The sequence below is a fragment of the Oryctolagus cuniculus genome, chromosome 13 (genome assembly GCF_964237555.1).
Source record: "Oryctolagus cuniculus chromosome 13, mOryCun1.1, whole genome shotgun sequence".
Lineage (NCBI taxonomy): Eukaryota > Metazoa > Chordata > Mammalia > Lagomorpha > Leporidae > Oryctolagus > Oryctolagus cuniculus.
Window position 1 is genome coordinate 63,268,080 of NC_091444.1, and position 20,303 is coordinate 63,288,382.

Here is a 20,303-nt window from a genome sequence, read left to right on the forward strand (position 1 = left end):
GGGGCGCCAGATTCTGTCCTGGTTGCCCCTCTTCCAGGCCAGCTCTCTGCTGTGGCCAGGGAGTGCAGTGGAGGATGGCCCAAGTCCTTGGGCCCTGCACCCCATGGGAGACCAGGATAAGTACCTGGCTCCTGCCATTGGATCAGCGTGGTGCGCCGGCTGCAGCGCGCTGGCTGCGGCGGCCATTGGAGGGTGAACCAAAGGCAAAAGGAAGACCTTTCTCTCTGTCTCTCTCTCTCACTGTCCACTCTGCCTGTCCAAAAAAAAAAAAAAAAAAAAAAAAAAAAAAAAAAAAGAAGCAGGTGATACCAATTCCTTCAGTTTCAGATTTGGCCAAAGAGTTTGACTATCACTGATAAGCAATGTATTTTTCCCAATAACACTGTTTTCTTTTTGGGCCATACATTCTACAGTTAATGCAAACTTCAATCATTTTTCAATCTACCTCTTAACCTTTGGCTTGACCACCAGCAATCTCCAAGACTCTTTTTCCTAAGAAGCTCCTAGAGAAGAATCAATCAATTATTAAAACCAAAGACCAAAACTCAGCTGACCAATCTAGAAGAAAGAGGCAAATTCAGTTAATTCAGGGTTCAGCACAGACCAGAAACCTAGAATCTGAAAGAACAGTAAACTATCTCTAGTTTCACTGAGCAACTATAAACCTGAGCTACTTTGTCAAATCTTAGGGCACAGAAGCAGGGAAAGGTAAAGAAGTGTGCCTTAAAGAACTGAGAACAGTCCATGAGTTAAGGATCTTTAAACTCTGAAGCCAAATGTTTTTGATTTGCTGTTCTTAGCTCATTCTATGACAACAATTTCTATTTCTGCCATTTGTCTGCAATTAATTTTAGTCTATCACTGTCTCGTATGGCCTTTAAAAATGGTCTCTGTTAATCTTCAAAACTTTTTCTCATCCACTATTCATTTAAACTGTTTGAAAGATATGTATAAAATGTCTATCACAGCATCAGTCTAACACATGACAACTGAATGGGAAACATCCAAGTATGTAGTAACTAAAAAGTCTCAGTACATTTAAGGAATTTTGTATTTTATGACTATGTTAAAAATGCACTTTATTGTATAACATATTGATAATTACTAGCCTAAGTTATGCAGGTTTCCTTTTTACCTTCATGTTAAATTTTAGTGCTTATATTCTATATCAGCACTATGCAACGGAAATGTTCTGTAGCTACATTGTCCAATACATTAGCCAACAGCCATGTTAACCACGGAACAATTGAAATATGACTAGTACAACTCAAGAGATTAATTTAAATATTCATAGATGATTAGTGGCTATTCTAGCTAGTTCAGCTCTACACAAACAGAAATCACATGGTTATTTACATTAAAAATGGCTTTCAATATCTTATACCTACAGCCTATAAACATGTAGAAAAAGCTGATAAAATTTATTAAGGTGGGCCAGCACCATGGCTCACTTGGTTAATCCTCCACCTGCGGCACCAGCATCCCAAATGGGTGCCAGGTTCTAGTACCAGTTGCTCCTCTTCCAGTCCAGCTCTCTGCTGTGGCCCGGGAGGGCAGTGGAGGATGCCTGAGTGCTTGGGCCGCTTCACCTGCGTAGGAGACCAGGAAGAAGCACCTGGGTCCTGGCTTCGGATCGGTGCAGTGCCGGCCGTGCCAGCCATTTGAGGGGTGAACCAATGGAAGGAAGACCTTTCTCTGTCTCTCTCTCTCTCACTGTCTATAACTCTACCTGTCAAAAAATTTTTTTATTAAGGTAGCATCATTATAGCTTCCATAGTAAATTAAACAATCAAGTCTACCTTTTGGTTAAAATTTTTAAATATTCACTTCAACTGTTAAAATATCTGTAAGTCTATTATTTCAGATAGTAAAATTCTTTAGAGATTACAGATGTTTAAAGTGATTAGGTTCACCATTATCAGAAAACCGCGGCATGGTCTTCAGCGCAAATATTTTGTAGTGTGTTTATTTCTGAGGTGAAAAACAGAAATTTTACTAAGAGGGAATCCCAGGCACAGACTGACTAGTGAAATGTGACATATTATTTCATCTGGAAAGTGTCTCTGTAATTTTGAGGGTAAACATTAACTAAAATAGATTAACATTTATTGGTATTTAATGGCTAAAACCTGTAAGCAATGGGAGTGTCCATCTGTATAAGCAAAATGTGAAGTATACATGTATATATACACAGAGAATTTAATTCATTCTTAAAAAGTAAGGGAATTCTGACATATGGTACAATATGGATGAAGCTCAACCAAAAAATAAGTAAAATAAGTCAGTCACAAAAGGATAAATACTATCTGATTCCAACTGAATGAGGTAACTAAGAACTGTCAGAATCACTGACACAGAAAGAAGGGTGGCTGCCAAGGGCTGTGAGAAAGAGGCAATGGAGAGTCTTTCAATGGTTACAGAGTGTCAAGAGTTTTACAAGATGCAAAATAATGAAGATGGATTGTGGCAGTGGTTGCACAAAATTATGAATGTGTTAAATGCCACTGAACCACACACCTAAAAGCGGTTAGGATGGTAACTTTTATGTTAAGTGTATTCTACCACATTTTTAATGGAGGAAAATATTAGTAGTTTTTTTTTTTAAAAAAGAATTATTTACTTTTTTGAAAGGCAGAAATACAGAACGAGAAGAAAAGAAAAGGAGAGGGATAGAGAGATCTTCTCTCCTTTGGTTCACTCCCCAAATGGCTGCAACAACCAGGGATGGGCCAGGCTGAAGCCAGGGGACAGGAGGTTCATCCGGGCCGCCCAAGTGGGTGTAGGGGCCCAAGGACTGCTTTCCCAGGCACATTAGCAGGGGGCTGAATTGGAAGCCAAGCAGCCGGGACTTGAGCCAGTGCCCACATGGGATGCACGGGAGGCCATTGCTTCTTTGCCACAGCACCAGCTCTAATACTGGACTGGAAATTTTAAGAATAATTATTACTAGGAAAAAATACTCTAAGCCCAAGTGAATATTCTACATCCCCTAAAAATCTACTTGCTCCAAATTTTCTTTTATCCTACCTTTCTTTTCTTTCTAATCGGGCTTCTTCCTTTTTCTTTTCCTTCCATCTCTAGGTATCACTGCATACTATACAACACATCCTCCAATTCCTCTGACCCTTATTCTTATTTCTTTGTGACACAAAGGACCACACACATAAAATTGAAGCATGTTCTAAATGTCTCATATACACAAAATCAAAAGTTAGTAGTAGTCTTAGAAATTATATAGTTTAAGCTCTTATTTTTACAAATGAGCAAATAAGACACTACATGGCTAGTTCAATGTCACATAGCTAGGGGGAAACAGTGCCAAATCTAAAATCAAGATCTAATTCATTGAGGCCAGCTTTGTGACTCTGACATGCCATATGGGCACTGGTTCGTGTCCCAGCTGCTCCATTTCCAATTCAGCTCATTGCAATGAGCTTGTATGATTTTTCAACAACAAAGAGACAACACGAAATTGGCTGGGCGCTGCAGGTAGAAGCTTAAACCTTCTACGTCACAGTGCCAGCTCTAATACTGATAATTGTAAGAACAATTATTACTAGGAAAAAAACTCTGAGCCCAAGTGAATATCCTACATCCCCTAAAAATATACTTGCCTAAAACTTTCTTTTCAGGATTACTTTCAAGGCATCTATAACACAGGATATAATAAGTTCAATGAAACACATTTCACCAACACTTACTGGAGCAGAATACAGTACATTTCATTTTTGAACTGTCATTTGTTTAATGTAACAATAATGAGTTGGAAACTCTTTTCAACAGCACATTCAGAAAATTTAAAAATGAAGCTAGCCTCAAATAATTTAAGAGTACTTTCCATAAACACACACAAAAACACTGATATCTGCAATTTAGTTTGAAATTCAGGAAAATACAAGATGGATTTATGAATGCAATGGGCAGATGAAAGTAGTACATAATATTAGTAGTAGAATAAAGGCAGTGGGTAGATAAGTGGTGAATATGATATTCTTTCAGGTTTCCTTATGTTTGGGGCTGGTGCTGTGGCTTATTTGGTTAATCCTCCACCTGCGGTGCCGGCATCCCATATGTCCTGGATGCCCCTCTTCCCGTCCAGCTCTCTGCTGTGGCCTGGGAGGGCAGTGGAGGATGGCCCAAGTGCTTGGGCCCTGCACCCATATGGGAGACCAGGAAGAAGCACCTGGCTCCTGGCTTCAGATCGGCGCAGCGCCGGCCGCAGTGGCCATTTGGGGAGTGAACCAACGGAAGGAAGACCTTTCTTTCTGTCTCTCTCTCTCACTGTCTCTAACTCTACCTGTCAAAAAAAAAAAAAAAATCCCTTATGTTTGAAAATTTTCATTAAAAAAACAAAAAAATCTTGAATAATAGAAATCACACTCCCCATAGCCTTTATGGACAAAACACAAAGGAACAAAAAATAACCTTCAAAAGTTATCTTCCAAAATAACTCTAATACCAAGAGGGTTTAAAATAGTAAGTTTAGAGAGTAAAAAATGAATAAAGTCTAATATCTAAGGAATATACCCAAACCTATACAAAAAATTTACAGCCCTAGAGATTTTTCTACTAAATTGAAAAAAATAAATGTATATTCAAACCAGTAGAGAAAACTACTAAAAAGAAACAGAAATTGAAAAATTAAAAATACCTAAAACAAAACTGATAAAATGTTCATTTAGATAAAGTACTATAAATCACTGGCAAGTTCTTTTTTTGTCACTCAAAAATTTGGCTTTATAATAAAAGGTTATAACCACAGACATTTTTTTTATTTAAAATAATTATGTTGTGTTTCAAAACCTGAAAATATCCATGACATGACTAAAAAAGAAGTAGGAATTTGAACACATCTTACAACTATTATCAAAAAACTAGTAAGACGCAAAAGCTGTTCCAGAGTTCTCATGTGATCTTTCAGATCATAAATATAATAATACAGGCCAGCACTATGGTGTGGTGGGTAAAGCCGCTGCCAGCCAGTTCTAGTCCTGACTGCTGCTCTTCCGATCCAGCTCTCTGCTATAGCCTGGGAAAGCAGTAGAAGATGGCCCAAGTCCTTAGGCCCCTGCACCTGTGTGGGAGACCCAGAAGAAGCTCCTGGATCCTGACTTCGGACCGGCACAGTTCCAACGGTTGTGGCCATCTGGGGAGTGAACCGAGGAGAGACCTCTCTCTCCCTCTCTGTAACTCTGCCTTTCAAATAAATAAATAAATCTTAAAAAAAAAAAAAGAAAAACCATAAATATAACAATAAACTTAGTGGAGTCTCAAACAAAACCCCCAAAGTTTTTTTAACGACCTTGACAAAATAATTCTAAAATATATCTGCAAAAATAAGCATATAAGAATAATTAGTGAATTCTGAAAAATCAGCACAATAATGGAGAACTGACCAGTCAATCCATTTATAAACAGATATTGTAAACCACCTATGTTATAAAAACATGGCAGTAACATTTACAGGGCCAAAAAGGCAAACAAGTAGATGTGCTAAAACAGAAGGCTTGGCTTACAATGCTGCATCCCAGATCAAAGTGCTGGTTTCAGTCCTGGCTGCTCTACTTCCAACCAAGCTTCCTGCTAATGCACTTGAGAAAGCAGCAGACTGTCCAGTACTTGGGCTCTTATAACCAATGTAGGAGCTCAGAGTGGAGTTCCTGTCTATTGGTTTTCCGCTGATCCAGCCCTGGGTGTTAAAGCCATTTGAGGAGTGATTTAGTGGATGGAATGTCCCAAGATCTCTCTCTTCCTCTTTTTTTCAAATAAATAAACCTTTAAAAAAAGATTCAAAAATAAATCTATTATATTAAAAATACATTTCAGGGGCCAGAGCCCTGGCACAGCAGGTAAAGCTGCCACCTGAGGTGTTGACATCCCATATGGGTGCCAGTTCGAGTCCCAGCTGCTACACTTTCAATTCAGCTCCCTGCTAATGAGGAAAAGCAGTGGAGGATGGCCCAAGTTCTTGGGCCCCTGCACTCATGTGGGAGACCCAGAAGAAGCTCCTGACTCCTGGCTTCAGATTGGCCCAGCTCCCGCGGTTGCAGCCATATGGGGAGTGAACCAGCAGATGGGAAGACTTCTCTCTCTCTCTTTGCCTCTGCCTCTTGTAACTCTGCCTTTCAAATAAATAAGTAAATCTTTCAAAAAAAGAAAAAGAAAAAAGCACCCAACACCTGAGATTTAAAAAAAAAATCACTTCAAATAGTAAAAGAATAATGTATGAGATGATACTGAGACAATAGCCTATAAATACCTAAATATATTTCAAATAAATGCATTTGTATGTAAAAATTTAAATCATAAGTATAAAAATATAAGTATGAATTCAATAAAATTTTGTGCAGTGATACTTCTTTACAAGGAAAGGTGAATGAAAAACGTGGCTATACACTTTAAAACTGTGGTTGGGTAAAAATAACAAATTTAGAAGGAAAATATCTGGGAAAAATGTTACAATCTATATGACAAACTTGTTACATGTTAATTACCACAATGAACACTTCTTTTGAAAAAATGTGCAAAGAACACATATACTATACAATTCAGATTAGAAATACAAAGGCCAAAAATGTGTTTTTAAATGTTCTTAAGGATTACTCATGAAATTTAATAAAGTTTTCTGATTATCAAGTTGGCAAAAATATTTAAAAGATATGTAATACCCAGCATTGTTGAAGGGCTGAACAAAACCAACTTTTTTTATTCTTTTTTTATAAAAATTTATTTAAGGTATACAAACTTCATGCACTTCATATATACAAATTTTGGAACATCTACAATGATATATGTTGGTATACACTTGGGAGGAGGGAAAGCAATTTCTTTAAAACATTTTTCAAAGGTTTCAGAATTCTTCATTTGTATCTTAACAATTCAATTCTTCAAGTCAAAAAAAATCATTGACTTGTACAGAAATAGTTAGAAATGCCCACTGCAATGTTGTTTACAGTTTTAAAGACATCCTTACATTTCCACCAACTGTAAACTTATGTAAGTAAATTGATAACATGGATTCTTAACACCATTAAAAATTAAAATCAGAAAGTTTAACCTTATATAAGTTTTACGGTTATAATACTAAATTAAACAAAAATAGCCTAGAATATGTAACGGTAGTGTTTCTGGCTACTGGGATTATAAAAATGTGTTCTCTTTGACTTGACAATATTTTCTAAATTTTCTGCTACAAGAGCCACTTTGTAAAAGAAGAAAACAGTATTAAAAAACAAAGTAGCTTTCAATTCCCAATGCATTATGTATCAAATTACAACTATATATTGAGCAACCAAGGCAAGTGATATTACATAAAGACCTCAATATAAATATTTTGAAGTTCTATTGCCTCAAAAAGCTTACCACAGAAAGTCCTCTATTTGCAGTCTTCCTTTTCACCAAAATAAACATTGCCCACTTTGTATCATCAGACAGGCTCATCCTCCTACCCTCTTGTTTCCTTAAATCAATTTCCAGCTGATTGCACTCAGCTGTGAATCTGCACTTTTTCTAATCCAAGTAATGTGACAAATCTTGCCACAAACTGTAACTAGTATACCTCCTCTTGAAGAGGAGGAGGAAAAATTAAATTAAAAAAGGAAAGTTTTCCTCCCTGGCCTGGGAAAAAAATCAAAGTAGGTCTGCTTCTTGCTTTCTTTTCCTGCCTAATTTTTATTTAAGTGTGCTGTTTAGAATGAAAGGATTAGTCTAGGATTACAAAAAGGTACTACCTCAAAGCCTATATTGTTCTATTCTCCCTAGCATCATGCCAGTTTCTCAGTCCCCAGAGACTGAGAAATGATGTGCAAAACCGTCCATGAAGATAGAATCCAGAAAGTAAAAAACTACTCTTCTAGAGTCAGAATTAGAAACATTTTTTTTTGTCACCCTAACCATTATATATTTATCTCCAAATCTAAAACTATGGAGTTGGTATCATGCTTGAGACAGTAGGGGAAGGAGATCCCTGAACTTCTGTTATTAAGTGACATGCTCAGGGCCTGGTGCTGTGGCACAGCAGGTAAAGCAAATCTGTATCCCAAATGGGGGCTGGTTCAAGTCCCAGCTGCTCCACTTCTGATCCAGCTCCCTGCTAGTGGCCTGGGAAAGCAGCGGAAGATGGCCCAAGTGCTTAGGCCCCTGAACCTACGTGGGACACTGGGATGAAGCTCCTCCTGGCTCAGCCTTAACTGTTGTGGCTGTTCAGGGAGTGAACCAGCAGATGGAAGATTTTCTTTCTCTCTCTCCCTCTCTCTGTAATTTTTTTTTCTTTTAGGTTTTATTTATTTGAATGAGTTACAGAGAAAGAGAGGAAAGACAAGGAGAGACAGAACTTCCATCCACTGGCTCACTCTCTAAACGGCCGCAACAACCCAGCCTGGGCCAGGCCAAAGCCAGGAACCAGGAGCTTCTTCTGGATCTCCCATGGGGAAGCAGGGGCCCAAGTGCTTGGGCCATCTTCTGCTGCTTTTTCCCAAGCCCATCAGCAGGGAGCTGGATCAGAAGCAGAACAGCCAGGAATCCAACTGGTGCCCATAGGGGATGCTGGCACTGCAGACAATAGCTTAACCTACTGCACCACAGCACCTCTCTCTGTAATCCTGAGTTTGATATAAATAAATAACTCTTATTAAAAAAAAAAAAGTGACATGCTCAATATTCCACAGTTATTCTAAGGCAATTTTTGATTACATGTTCTTTCTGAACAACACTGTCCCTTTTGTTCACATCTCAGTAGCAGCGGCAGCAGCAGTAGCAGCAGTAGCAGCAGCCATACCTATTCTTTCACCTAGGCAACAGCAGTGGTCTATTTATGAGTAAAACTCTGTACAGGGCTTCAGATTTAATAGTGTCCTGAACATTCTTGTTAATTAAATCAGAATGAAGAAAGATCTAATGAAATTTTTTTTTTCAGAGATCTTTTATAAGGTACAAGAATATTACCTGACATAAGAAGTATTTATGTGACAAAAGGCAATACAGGTGATTGATCACTCCTTATCTCTAAAAATAATTTCCTGAGTTGGGTTATAGGAAACTATGCTCTTCTAGTTTCCTTATTCCTCACTTGCCACTTCCTTTCAATCCTTCTTAATGGTTACCCCTCTTTTGCTAAAGTCTGAAAGTTGGAGACTATCAATTCTCAACCTTTGGGCCTCTTCTCAATCTAATTATCTCTCTACCTAAGGGGTCCCTTTCAGTCTACTGGTGATTCTTGAAATTTGCTTTGCTTCATTCTAAACCTCTCCTCTGAAATCTTGACTTACATGTACTTGTTATGTCCACCTGGATGTTTTACAGACATTTCAAACTAAACAAATCCAAACTCTTGACCTTTTAGAATCAGACCTAGCATCTTTCAATATTTTCACCAGGGTCACTAAACCATTAATATCACCTTGTCTAGATTATTCCACTAATTTCTTAGGTCCCCTCTTGCTAGCCCCAAAGTTTGTTATCCACAAAATACCCAGAGGCTTCCTTTAAAAATATAAACTAATTCTTTTGTCATTCTGCTGCTCAAAATCTTCCCATTAACTCCCACAGCACTTAAATAAAATCAATAAAACTTCTACCCAATCTCATTTCCTCCTACTCTTCCCTTTGCTCACTCACCAGCATTCACAATGGCCTCTTTGTTTCCTGAATTCATTCAATCCATTCCTGTCTTTGAACCACTGCCCTGAGTAGAATACTCTCCACCCAGATGCCTATAATGCTCCCTTCCAAACCTAATGCAGTTCTCAGCTAAATGTCAATTCCTAGAGAGAGGAATTCCCTAACCACTATAAAATAGTAACTATTAAGGAGTAGGATACTGTAAAAAGAGATTATCTTTCATGTTTAAAAAAGGAGGTGGGTTAAAATATATACTTTTATTTGTTTAAATTGAAAAGAATTCACTGGAATCATACTTAAGAAAAGAAAAATTAACTTATTGGATTGGAAGTGGTAAGTCAGATAAGGTACAACAGTAAAAGGACGTTTCACATTTCTTTTTTTTTTTTAATTTTCTGTACCATTTGAATGTACTTACTACTTGAAAATAAATTTTCAAAATAGCAATCTTCTATCATCCACTATCCCTCTACCCTGATTTTATTCATGGCAACTTCTCTTTATTTTATAACATATAATTATATAATTATCCATATTTCCCATCAATTGGCATCCAACTACTTTACTATCAGAGGACACAATGGATTTCTCCTTAATCAAAACAAAACAAATATGTAAATAGTTTTTAATTACTTTTGCATCACCTTCTCCCCCCCCCAAGATATTTTATTTATCTAACATTTATTCCATTTATAAATCTGCATGGCTTTGTCCTTGGCTATATCCAGTACATGGCCAGGATGAAGACATAACTGGTCTGGCTTTATTAAATTTGTAAACTGCAAAAAGCCAGGAAAGGAAGTTAATCAATCCCCTAAATTATAGAATCATGACAATATATTTTAACTATGGCTACATTGAAGGTGATGAAATTTAAGAGGGGGTAAATATTAATGGGAGAGACCTACCTAAGTGCAAAGATATTGTTTTATATTGACTAAATCAGTGGTTTCCAGACATATTTTCCAAAGGTCCAGAAACAATATAAGGCTGTCTTATAGATTAATTAAGATGATGAACCAAACCAAAAGAAAAACCCATGAGCAATATCAGAGAAAACTTACCACCTACTAAAACTACTATTTCAAAAAGAAAGGTTATTTGCATTCTAACATTAGAAAAGCAGACTAACAGAAGCCAGCACTATGGTTTAGCAGGTTAAGTCTTGACTGCAATGGAACTTCCCAAGAGTTCCTGCTGCTCTGCTTCCATTTTAGCTGCCTGCCAATGAGACTAGGAAGGCAGTGGAGGATGCCCAAGTGCTTGGGTCCCTAACCCCAAGTCACCTCTCCTCTCTCTCCCCCCATTAGAATTTGTAAAAACATTACTGTTTATATTTGTCTAAATATTTTCTTGTTTATTATTTGAAAGGCAGAGTGACAATGAGAGACACACACAGAAAGAAAAGATATTCCATCTGCTGGTTCATTCCCTGAATGGTTGTAACAGCCAGGACTGGGACAGGCCAAAGCAAGGCCATCTTCCACTGCTTTCTGGGCACATTAGCAATGGAGCTGGACTGCAAGTGGAGCAGATGATACTCAAATCAGACTCTGATATGGGATCGCAGAGTCACAAGTGATGGCTTAACCTCACTGCATTACAACGCCAGCCCTGGTATTAATGTGGTTACTGAAGAGCTGACACAATTTTAGACTATAAAAATAAGCATATGACTTGAAATTAATACACTTACCCAAACTCTGCATTCAGATCATAACTAAAGAATTAAATATGAAAACCAGATCAGAACCAAAAGAGTAGCACCGACAAAACTGATTATGATAAGGTGTAGGTGCTACAACATTAATTTAGAAAAGATTAAAACAGGGCTGGTTGGTGTGGTACAGCAGGTGGAGTCGTTGCTTGGGAAACCTACATCCCTCCTATTTGAGTCTTAACTGCTCCAATTCAGATCCAGCTCCCTCCTAATAAGCATAGGAAAGCAAAAGATGATGGATCAAATGCATGGGAACCTTGCCACCAATTGGGAAGCCTGAATGGATTTCCTGGCTCCTGGCTTTAGCCTAGCCCAGCCTCTGCCATTGCAGCCATTTGGGGATTGAACAAGCACATGGAAGATCTCTTTCTCTTTCTCACTCGCTCTGTCATTCAAATAAACAAATCTTTTTAAAAGAGTGAAAACCTAGCAAGGACCTAATAAGAAAAACCTTAGAGGCCACCTTTGTAGCACAGCGGGTTAAAGTACCAGCCTGCAGCATGCCCACATCCCATATGGGTGCTGGTTCAAGTCCCAGTTGCTCTTACTTCCGATCCAGCTCTCTGCTATGGCCTGGGAAAGCAGTAGAAGATGGCCCAAGGACCATACCCATCTTCTTCTGGAGACCCAGAAGAAGCTCCTGGTTCCTGGCTTCGGATCAGCTGAGCTCTGGCCATTTCAGTCATTTGGGGAGTGAACCAGTAGATGGAAGTCCTCTCTCTTTCTGGCTCTACCTCTCTGTGTAACTCTTTCAAATAAATAAATCTTAAAAAAATAAAATAAAATAAAAAACACCTTAATGTGTCTTACTCCTAAAGACAGAACTACAACTAGCAGAACTTGTAGTAAAGCAGATGCCTGTTCAAGCTAAGCAAGATGTATTAAACTTTGTGAAAATTAAATAAGATTTCTTATGCTCATGGAAGTGTTCACAGAAAAGCAGGATTCAGAAACATCTCACAGATATTAGTAGTGAGTGGCATATTGTATAACATGACTTCCACAGCTGCCTTCAATTCTAAAATTTTATGCATCAGAATAAGGGATAAATGTTCCCCATCTAACTTAGTAAAAGAGATGAGTACAATTTTGTGTTTAGTCAAAATGACAAAAGTTCTGTTATAGGCTCTCCCACTTAGTAGTATGTGACACACAGGCAAAGCTGTTCACTAACTCTAACTCTGTTCCTCAAATTTTTTCAACTTTGAACGTGTAAAACATCTTATAAGACTGTAGAATAAATAAAATGTAAATGCACATAAACACACAATGCCTGGCACTTACTCAATACCTGGTATGTGTTATTCATTTGTTCAATAAATACCATGTTCCGCGGCCGGTGCTGAGGCTTAGCAGGTAAAGCTGCAGCCTGCATCCCATATGGGCACCAGTTCAACTCCTGGCTGCTCCATTTCCAATTCGGCTCTCTGTTATAGCCTGGGAAAGCAACAGAAGATTGCCCAAGTTCTTGAGCCCTTGCACTGGCCTGGGAGACCTGGAAGAAGCTCCTGGCTTTTGGCTTCGGATTAATGCAGCTTTGGCCATTGCAGCTATCTGGGGAGTGAACCAGAGGATGGAAGACCTTTCTCTCTCTCTGCTTTCTCTCTGCCTCTCCCTTCTGTAACTCTGCCTTTCAAATAAATAAATAAATCTTTGAAAATAATATTTTCTACATCATTTATTAATTATTGATATACCTAAATAATTACTTGTTCTGTGCTATGTCTCATTGGTTTTTCAAATCTAAACAAGGCAGCCTTGGACTTCTTTTTCACTTGTGTGCTCCGTGCAATCCCTCTTAATATAATTTTTATTAGCTTTTCTTTAACCTTGTGCCTTTGTTGGTTTCTTTTTTACTTCTGACATAAAAGTGGGCTTTTCCAGTAACAACACATTCAGCTAAAAAAAAAAAATTGCAGAATCATTTTAACTAAAGTGGACGGTATATCCAGTTTATCAACCACTCTACTAGACATGTTTTCTTAATTTTTTCCCCTCACAATGGTTCTCACTGCTGAATGCACTCATTATGAAATATTTGAGTAAATAAATCAAATCCCATTTTGTCAAGGATAGTTGATTATTAAAAATTTGTGTTATTAACAATGTATAATGAAATAAAGTTGGTCTCCCTAGTAGGGAGAAATTTCTTACAGAAGCAGGTCAACATTTAGTGATCAAGCCAATATTACCTACTTATCAATAATTTTTCAGATGATATGTAACTACTCTCTTATTACATCTGCAGAATAATCTCCAACTGGAAAGACATTTTAGTTGGTAATGAAACATCACAGTTTCGGTTGGATATTTACTACACTAGCACACTATTTAACCCCAAGATGTTTAAGATACAGAAGAAAAAATCATTACATATTGATTAAAATAGTATGAAGTATTTTTCAGGAACAGATTTCTGTTGAATAAAAAACATGTTCACAAAACCTTAAATACATACAGTATTTGGTAATGAACATTAATTATTATCAAATATAACAATAAAACTTTTTTCCGGTAGGTAAAAGGAACATGAAACTGATGCTTAGAACAAATGAAACAAATCACCAAGTACAGAGTTTCAAAAAGCACCTTAATACATACATACATACATACATACACACACACACGCACACACACACAGTGTATGCTTATGTTTACAGATAAATAGGACAGGAAACATGCAGATTATTTCCATACAAAATAATTTTGGAACACCATGAAATTTACCAGCAAAATGCATTTAAAGTTTCAATATGATTCCCCATACTGAACTTAATGACAGAGGCTTCTTAAATTGAAATTAAAGTGAAATAAATTCTAAAGAAAATATCTATTAAAATGCAATGCAGAATTAAAGAACTGAAATTATGAGTTGACATAAATAAAACCCCCTTTTTTTTTATAAAGTCGACCCAATTAAAAACAGAAAGATGACATTTCTCAAAGGGAAACTCTAAGTTGAAAACAATAAAATTCATTAATCATAGAAAAATAAGCTTCATAGCTTTTTAGTATGGAGAAATATTATTTTTAACAGTTCACAGTTGAACATAATATTATAAAATACTATTAAATTTCAAGAAATAATATTAAAATATGGTTACTAATAAGTAGAAGTGAAAACATTCCAACAGTTTGTTTTCATGAAAAGAACTGTTAGGGTATCTTCCCTTATTAGTAAGTTACTTTGTAAAGCTAAAATTCAGTTTCAGTAGAATTACTACTTCTACATCACAAAAAGAAGGACTAGATTAATACAAGTGAGAGAATTAAGTTTACTGTTACACACAAATTAAAAAGTACAGAAGCTTTCCATAAATGTTCACAGGGTGGAAGGTGAGGGCACACAGTAAAGATCACTCTGTAGAACAGACCTTGGTTTTATTTGACTGTGCTTTCTGTTAGCACATTGGCTTGGGCAGACAAATCAGTGAGTTTTAGTTTTTTTCAAGCGACTGTTCCGTTTAAAAAAAAAAAAAAGCAAAATTCTACAGTATCTATGAAGTTAGGAAGAACTAAGAACAGTGCTGGTTTTCACTTTTCAAAAAAATAATGGCAGAAAACTACAAAACAATTTGATAGCTGAATTTCTTCCTGGCTTTGAAGTTTACCCAATTAGGGTTGTATCAGTAAAGATCTAGAAACTGTATTTATAATATAACTCACACTACTCCTCCATCTTCTCCCCCAGCCTACTTCATTCTTTCTTGGGCTTATTTTACACAGAGACGCCAGCAAATGGTTACAAGCATTACAATCCTAACAAGCAAATCATTTTAAAAGACGCATTTTCAATCGCATGGATCATCCACTTCACCAAATTCCTCCCAAACGGCTGAATTTTCATGAAGAGAATAAAAATGAGCAAACAGCTTCAGAAACAAATACACCAATCCTTATTTTTGTTTGGATTGCTTTAAAACATAAAAGGGAAAGACGTAGCTTCATCTATTCCCTTAGGACCCATGCATGCGTTACCCACCCAGTGGAAAAAAAAAACAATTCTCCTGGTTCATTTCCCTGCTACACACCCGCTCGGCTGTCAGGCCCCTTCTCGCCCAGCCTTCAACGTCATCTAGTAATTTTACATTGATCACCTTGACAGTGCGTGCACTCTGGCAAGCACGGTCCGTGTCTTCCCCCACATTCTTCGACAAAATAAATCAAAACTCTACCGAACGCCACAAAACAGAGATGCTGCGACTGGGGAGACGAATCCCACGTCTTCCCGCCCGGTGTTAAGACACTGCTAGTATTTCTCCCCCTCGCAGAAAATGGAAGGGAAGCGGACCCAAAACGCTGTATTTGAATCTTAGGACAATGAAGCCGACAGGAAGTCGCTCTCCCTTCCCCGGGGTTCACAATCCAGCCAGCTAGAGATGTACCCCGGGTGCAGTCGCCTGGCAGGGTGCGTGACACCGCGTCTTCCACGCCCTCCCAACGCGTGCAAAGGGCCCTCGCCTGACCTCCCCCGACTGCCTCATACCCCAAAATCCAACCACACAAAAAGACTCGGCCCTGGGAGCTGCTCCCACTGGGGAAAAAAAAAAATCCCTTCCCCAGCGGCAGCGCAGCCATTCCTTCCGATGCTCCGCCCGCACCCCTCGCAAACTGCTCCAACGATGGGGGAGGGTTGCACAAAGCCGGGAGGGAGCTGCAAGCGATTCAGTACACTTAGGGGAGGCGGAGACCGCGGCCACGGGCCCGGGAGGACCCAGACGACGGCGGAGGGTGGGGAGCGAGGACCGGAGGCCATCAAGGATGGGGGGATGGGAGGAGCGGCCCCGCCGAGCCCCAGGTCCTGGGCGATGGGGGTGGTAACGCCGCGCGGAGCATCCGGGAAGGCTCTCCCTGCACCCCCGCCACGCCAGGGGCCGCGCCCCGAGCCCCCGGCGCAAATCCGAGCAGGCTGTGGAAAAGCAGAGGCGGCGGCGGCGTCCACCCCGAGGCAGCGGAGCGCATCACTTACCCCTCACCGTGAAGAGAGAGGGACCGGACGGGGGAGGCGGGGCGCGTCGCGTCCCGTGAGTCTCTCGCACGCCGTCCTCTCCCCCACCCCGTCGTCGTCGTCGTCGTCTCCGCCGCTGCTGCCTTCGTCGCTGCAGCTGCGGTCGAGCTCCCGGCCCCTCGGTTCCGCAGGGCAATAACGTTATTCCACACACGCCCCACACATAGCGGTAACGGCAAAGAGCGGTCGCTGACTGCGCAGGCGCCTGGGGAAAGGGCGAGGTGCTGGGCCCTATCCACTCCTCCAGCCCAGTCCCAGCGATCTCTTACTGCGCAGGCGCCAGACACAGACAATGAAAGGGGGTTGTGCGGAGGGTCTCACACGCCTTGCCTGCTGCCCACTGCGCAGGCGTGTCCCCAAAGACCGGCCTGAACAATGAAGAGAACTCTGGCTCTAGCGGGGACCTGCAACCAACGAGGACTACAATTCCCGGCGGGCAGTGCGCCAACTGCAAGAGGAGGTCGGGTTGCTTGGCATGCTAGGAGTTGTAGTGTTGGCCGCCTTTACAAGCCAGGCTGTTTGGGAGAGTTAGAGTTTCTTATTTCTTAAGAATTGGACCGTTTTGACAAATGTCGCGACCGAAGGAGGGTTCAGAGATTATTCGCTTCCCAGAGAAGCCTGAAGGATCAATTGCATATTAGTAAAGATCGAAGCGTCCGGGCCTTCAGAAAGTCCTTTCTGTCAGCCGGGTGGTCCGGACTGCTGCAGGACAGGGTGAAGGCGGGACTAGCCAGGCTGGCTTAGAGGAAAAGGGAGGAGCCCGCAAGCCGGTCTCGTGGCAACGATCTGTGGTAGCCAAACCGCCGAAGCCAACGCCAGGAGCGCAGTGCCCTCTGGGAAATGTAGTGCAGCTGGAAGGTTCTTAGGATTCTCGAGGCTGTAGAGCCAGAGCCTTAGAACTACAACTCCCAATGTCCATCACGAGGGCTCGAGGGTGGGAAGAGACCCCACGAGCTGCGTCCGTGGTTCCAGGCTCCCCAGTGACAGTTGCGGCAGGAGGCGGGCGGGCGCTAGGGCTGTTGTTGGAAGGGAGAACACTGGACGATAACCCACGTAACTCGCATCTCTTGGCCCAGAGTCTGTGCATGGCGAAGTCCCCAGGGAACTCTTCCCTGGAGGAGATTCTGGGGAAGTATCAACGGAGTCTCCGGGGTGAGTTGCTCCGAACCTCTGTGCCTAGGCCCTAGGTATCCAGGGCCTACTAGGCGGGAGCAGACCAGGTGCCTTAACGGACACCTCGGTTCAGCCCAGCCAGGCTGCAGAGGAAGAAGATGGATGTTACTGGTCTTTGACGAGGATGAACTAGTTTGCTGCTGTTTTTATGATTAAGCAGAGTTGTTGTCTTTTTTTTTTTTTTTTAAAGATTATTTATTTGAAAGTCAGAATTACACAGAGAGAGGAGAGGCAGAGGTCTTCCATCCGGTCGTTCCCTCCCCAATTGGCCGCAACAGCCTGTGCCAATACGAAGCCAGAGCCAGGAGCTTGTTCTGGGTCTCTCAGATAGGTGCAGGGGCCCAAGGACTTGGGCCATCTTCTACTGCTTTCCCAGGCCATAGCAGAGAGCTGGATCAGAAGTGGAGCAGCCGGGTCTGGAACCAGTGTCCATATGGGATGCCGGCGCCCCTATTTGGTTTTGCTTCAGGACAGGGCGTTAACCCGCTGTGCCAGAGTTGTTGTCTTTGATTCCCATACTTACCTGAACCAACTCCGGATCTTATCACTTTGGGCAGCTTTCTCAGCCTGGGCCAGCTGAAACTTAGAACCGCTCTGTGCCACTCTCACTCAGTTGCCATGCTTTGCTTTTTAATCCACTGAATTCCTGACTTAACACGTTACACGTTCAGGTTTGGCATAGTGGACTGAATATATAGGACTAAGGGGGAAACTCACTAATAATTAACCACAACAACTTCGATTGGTTGGTTAGGCTGTTTCCATGCAGCAAATCATTTAAAACAAAACAGTTTGATGAGTATCCCCTATTTTGCACGTGGGGAAATCAAAGTTCAGAAAGGTTAAGTCAGGCCAAAGCCCACACAGCTGTATAGTGACAGAGTTCGGTATTGAACTAAGGCCTGTCTTCAAAGCCTGTTTTTCTTTGTTAACCAAGGCATAATTACTGTTACTGAAACTTTCTGTTATCAATTCAGAATTTTTCAATACGGTACACTTTAAGTGATTATTTGTTGAAATGATGCCCGTACTTGTTGATAGCTCTGTCATTTTGGACAAGATATATAACCTCTAGAATTCTCAGTTCTTTTATAGTGGAAGTTACAGTGCTGTTTTCAGGGCTACCATGAGGAGCAAATGAAATAATCCATGTAAAACGCTGATTTTCATGCTGTTTTAAAATGGAACCCACAGACAGAAATACATTGTATATAGGACACATACAAATAAACTAAAAGATTTCATCAAAGAATTTTTATTCTACTAGATCTAATACACTTTTCTATTTTGTGGCAATTTCATAACCCTCTACGTAATGACCCAAGTTTGAGAAATTATATAAGGCATGTGGGACGCTATTGAGTAAATATTAATTCAGTGTCTACTATGTGTTAGGCATAGTAGGTGCTGGGAATGCAAATAAGGAACGGGACAGAGTTCCTATCCCCATGGAGCCCCTGGATTACTGGGGGAAAAAATAATTACAGATGATTTTGCTGGAAAATAAGAGTAAAAATAAATGCTTGACACACAAGCACTCAAAATGTTAGCTGCTATTTATGCTTGGTGCTTGCAGCCAAGTGAAGATTTGTTTTGAGATTAGAAAGTTTATCTTCCTATGACTCTAGACTTTGTTAGAGTTATTATTTATTGTTGCATCTATCAATAGTGTTAAAAAATTCAACATTCTCAATAGTTAAGTTGCAGAAGTAAAGGGATTATCTTTTTATTTTACTTTTTTATTTATTTGAAAGACAGAGTTACAGAGAGAGGTAGAGACAGAGAGAGAGGTCATTCTTCCGCTGGTTCACTCCCCAGATGTCCGCAATGGCCGGAGCTGCGCCGATCGAAAGCCAGGAGCTTCTTCCTTGTCTCCCACATGGGTGCAGGGGCCCAAGGACTTGGGCCATCTTCTACTACCATCCCAGGTCACAGCGGAGAGCTGGATTGGAAGAGAAGCAACCAGGACTAGAACCTGCGCCAATTTGTGATGCCAGTGCTTCAGGCCAGGGCTTCAATCCGCTGTGCAACAGCGCCAACCCCAAGGAATTGTCTTTTTTTATTTTTTTATTTTACAGGCAGAGTGGACAGTGAGAGAGAGAGAGACAGAGAGAAAGGTCTTCCTTTGCCGTTGGTTCACCCTCCAATGGCCGCCGCTGCCGGCGTGCTGTGGCCGGCGCACCATGCTGATCTGATGGCAGGAGCCAGGTACTTATCCTGGTCTCCCATGCGGGTGCAGGGCCCAAGGACTTGGACCATCCTCTACTGCACTCCCGGGCCACAGCAGAGAGCTGGCCTGGAAGAGGGGCAACCGGGACAGAATCCGGCGCCCCGACCGGGACTAGAACCTCGGGTGCCGGCGCTGCTAGGCGGAGGATTAGCCTAGTGAGCCGCGGTACCAGCCCAGGAATTGTCTTAATGAATAACTTCATCAGCTGTTCAGCATTACAAAAGTTCTTAAGAAATAAGCACTAAGTTTTTTATTTGTAAGCAAGAAAAATCCTGTGCATGATTATAAGAATGATTTTGTCCTGTATTTTAGACTGGTAAAGGATGTTTGTTTTCCATTGATAGTTTCTCCTAATGTTTCTCCTTTGACCTTATTCTGAGCCTTTCTGTCACCATTGAGGACTATTTAATATTAGGTATCTTCATGCAGTAAAGGGATTCATTTCAAACAGGCTTATGGTAATATTTTTGATATGAGTGCTACTGTTTTCAATGATTATAGAATGAAGAGTTTATTCAAAGATAATTTAAATAAATTTAGAATTTAAAGTGGTA

The 20,303-nt window shown here is 40.5% G+C and overlaps 2 protein-coding genes across 55 annotated transcripts in view; one reads left to right on the forward strand and one right to left on the reverse strand.

The window, feature by feature from the left end:
* Positions 1-16,640, reverse strand: part of CEP170 (centrosomal protein 170) — a 152,099-nt gene extending 135,459 nt beyond the window's left edge. For 17 of the 20 annotated variants that reach the window (XM_070055603.1, XM_070055601.1, XM_070055594.1 and 14 more), the window contains exon 1: positions 16,308-16,448. The gene's annotated coding sequence lies outside the window, so the exon portion shown is untranslated. Of the gene's footprint in view, positions 1-15,435; positions 15,760-16,307 lie in introns of those variants that run through there. The other 3 variants (XM_070055598.1, XM_070055596.1, XM_070055592.1) reach the window with 2 other exon arrangements.
* Positions 16,635-20,303, forward strand: part of SDCCAG8 (SHH signaling and ciliogenesis regulator SDCCAG8) — a 270,085-nt gene continuing 266,416 nt past the window's right edge. For 15 of the 35 annotated variants that reach the window (XR_007909721.2, XR_007909718.2, XR_007909716.2 and 12 more), the window contains exon 1: positions 17,120-17,498. Coding sequence is in view for 8 of the 35 variants with exons in the window: in XM_008268182.4 (XP_008266404.1) it covers positions 17,258-17,498 (241 nt within the window). In the remaining 27 variants the exon portion in view is untranslated. Of the gene's footprint in view, positions 16,807-17,119; positions 17,499-20,303 lie in introns of those variants that run through there. The other 20 variants (XM_070055607.1, XM_017347705.3, XM_008268192.4 and 17 more) reach the window with 13 other exon arrangements.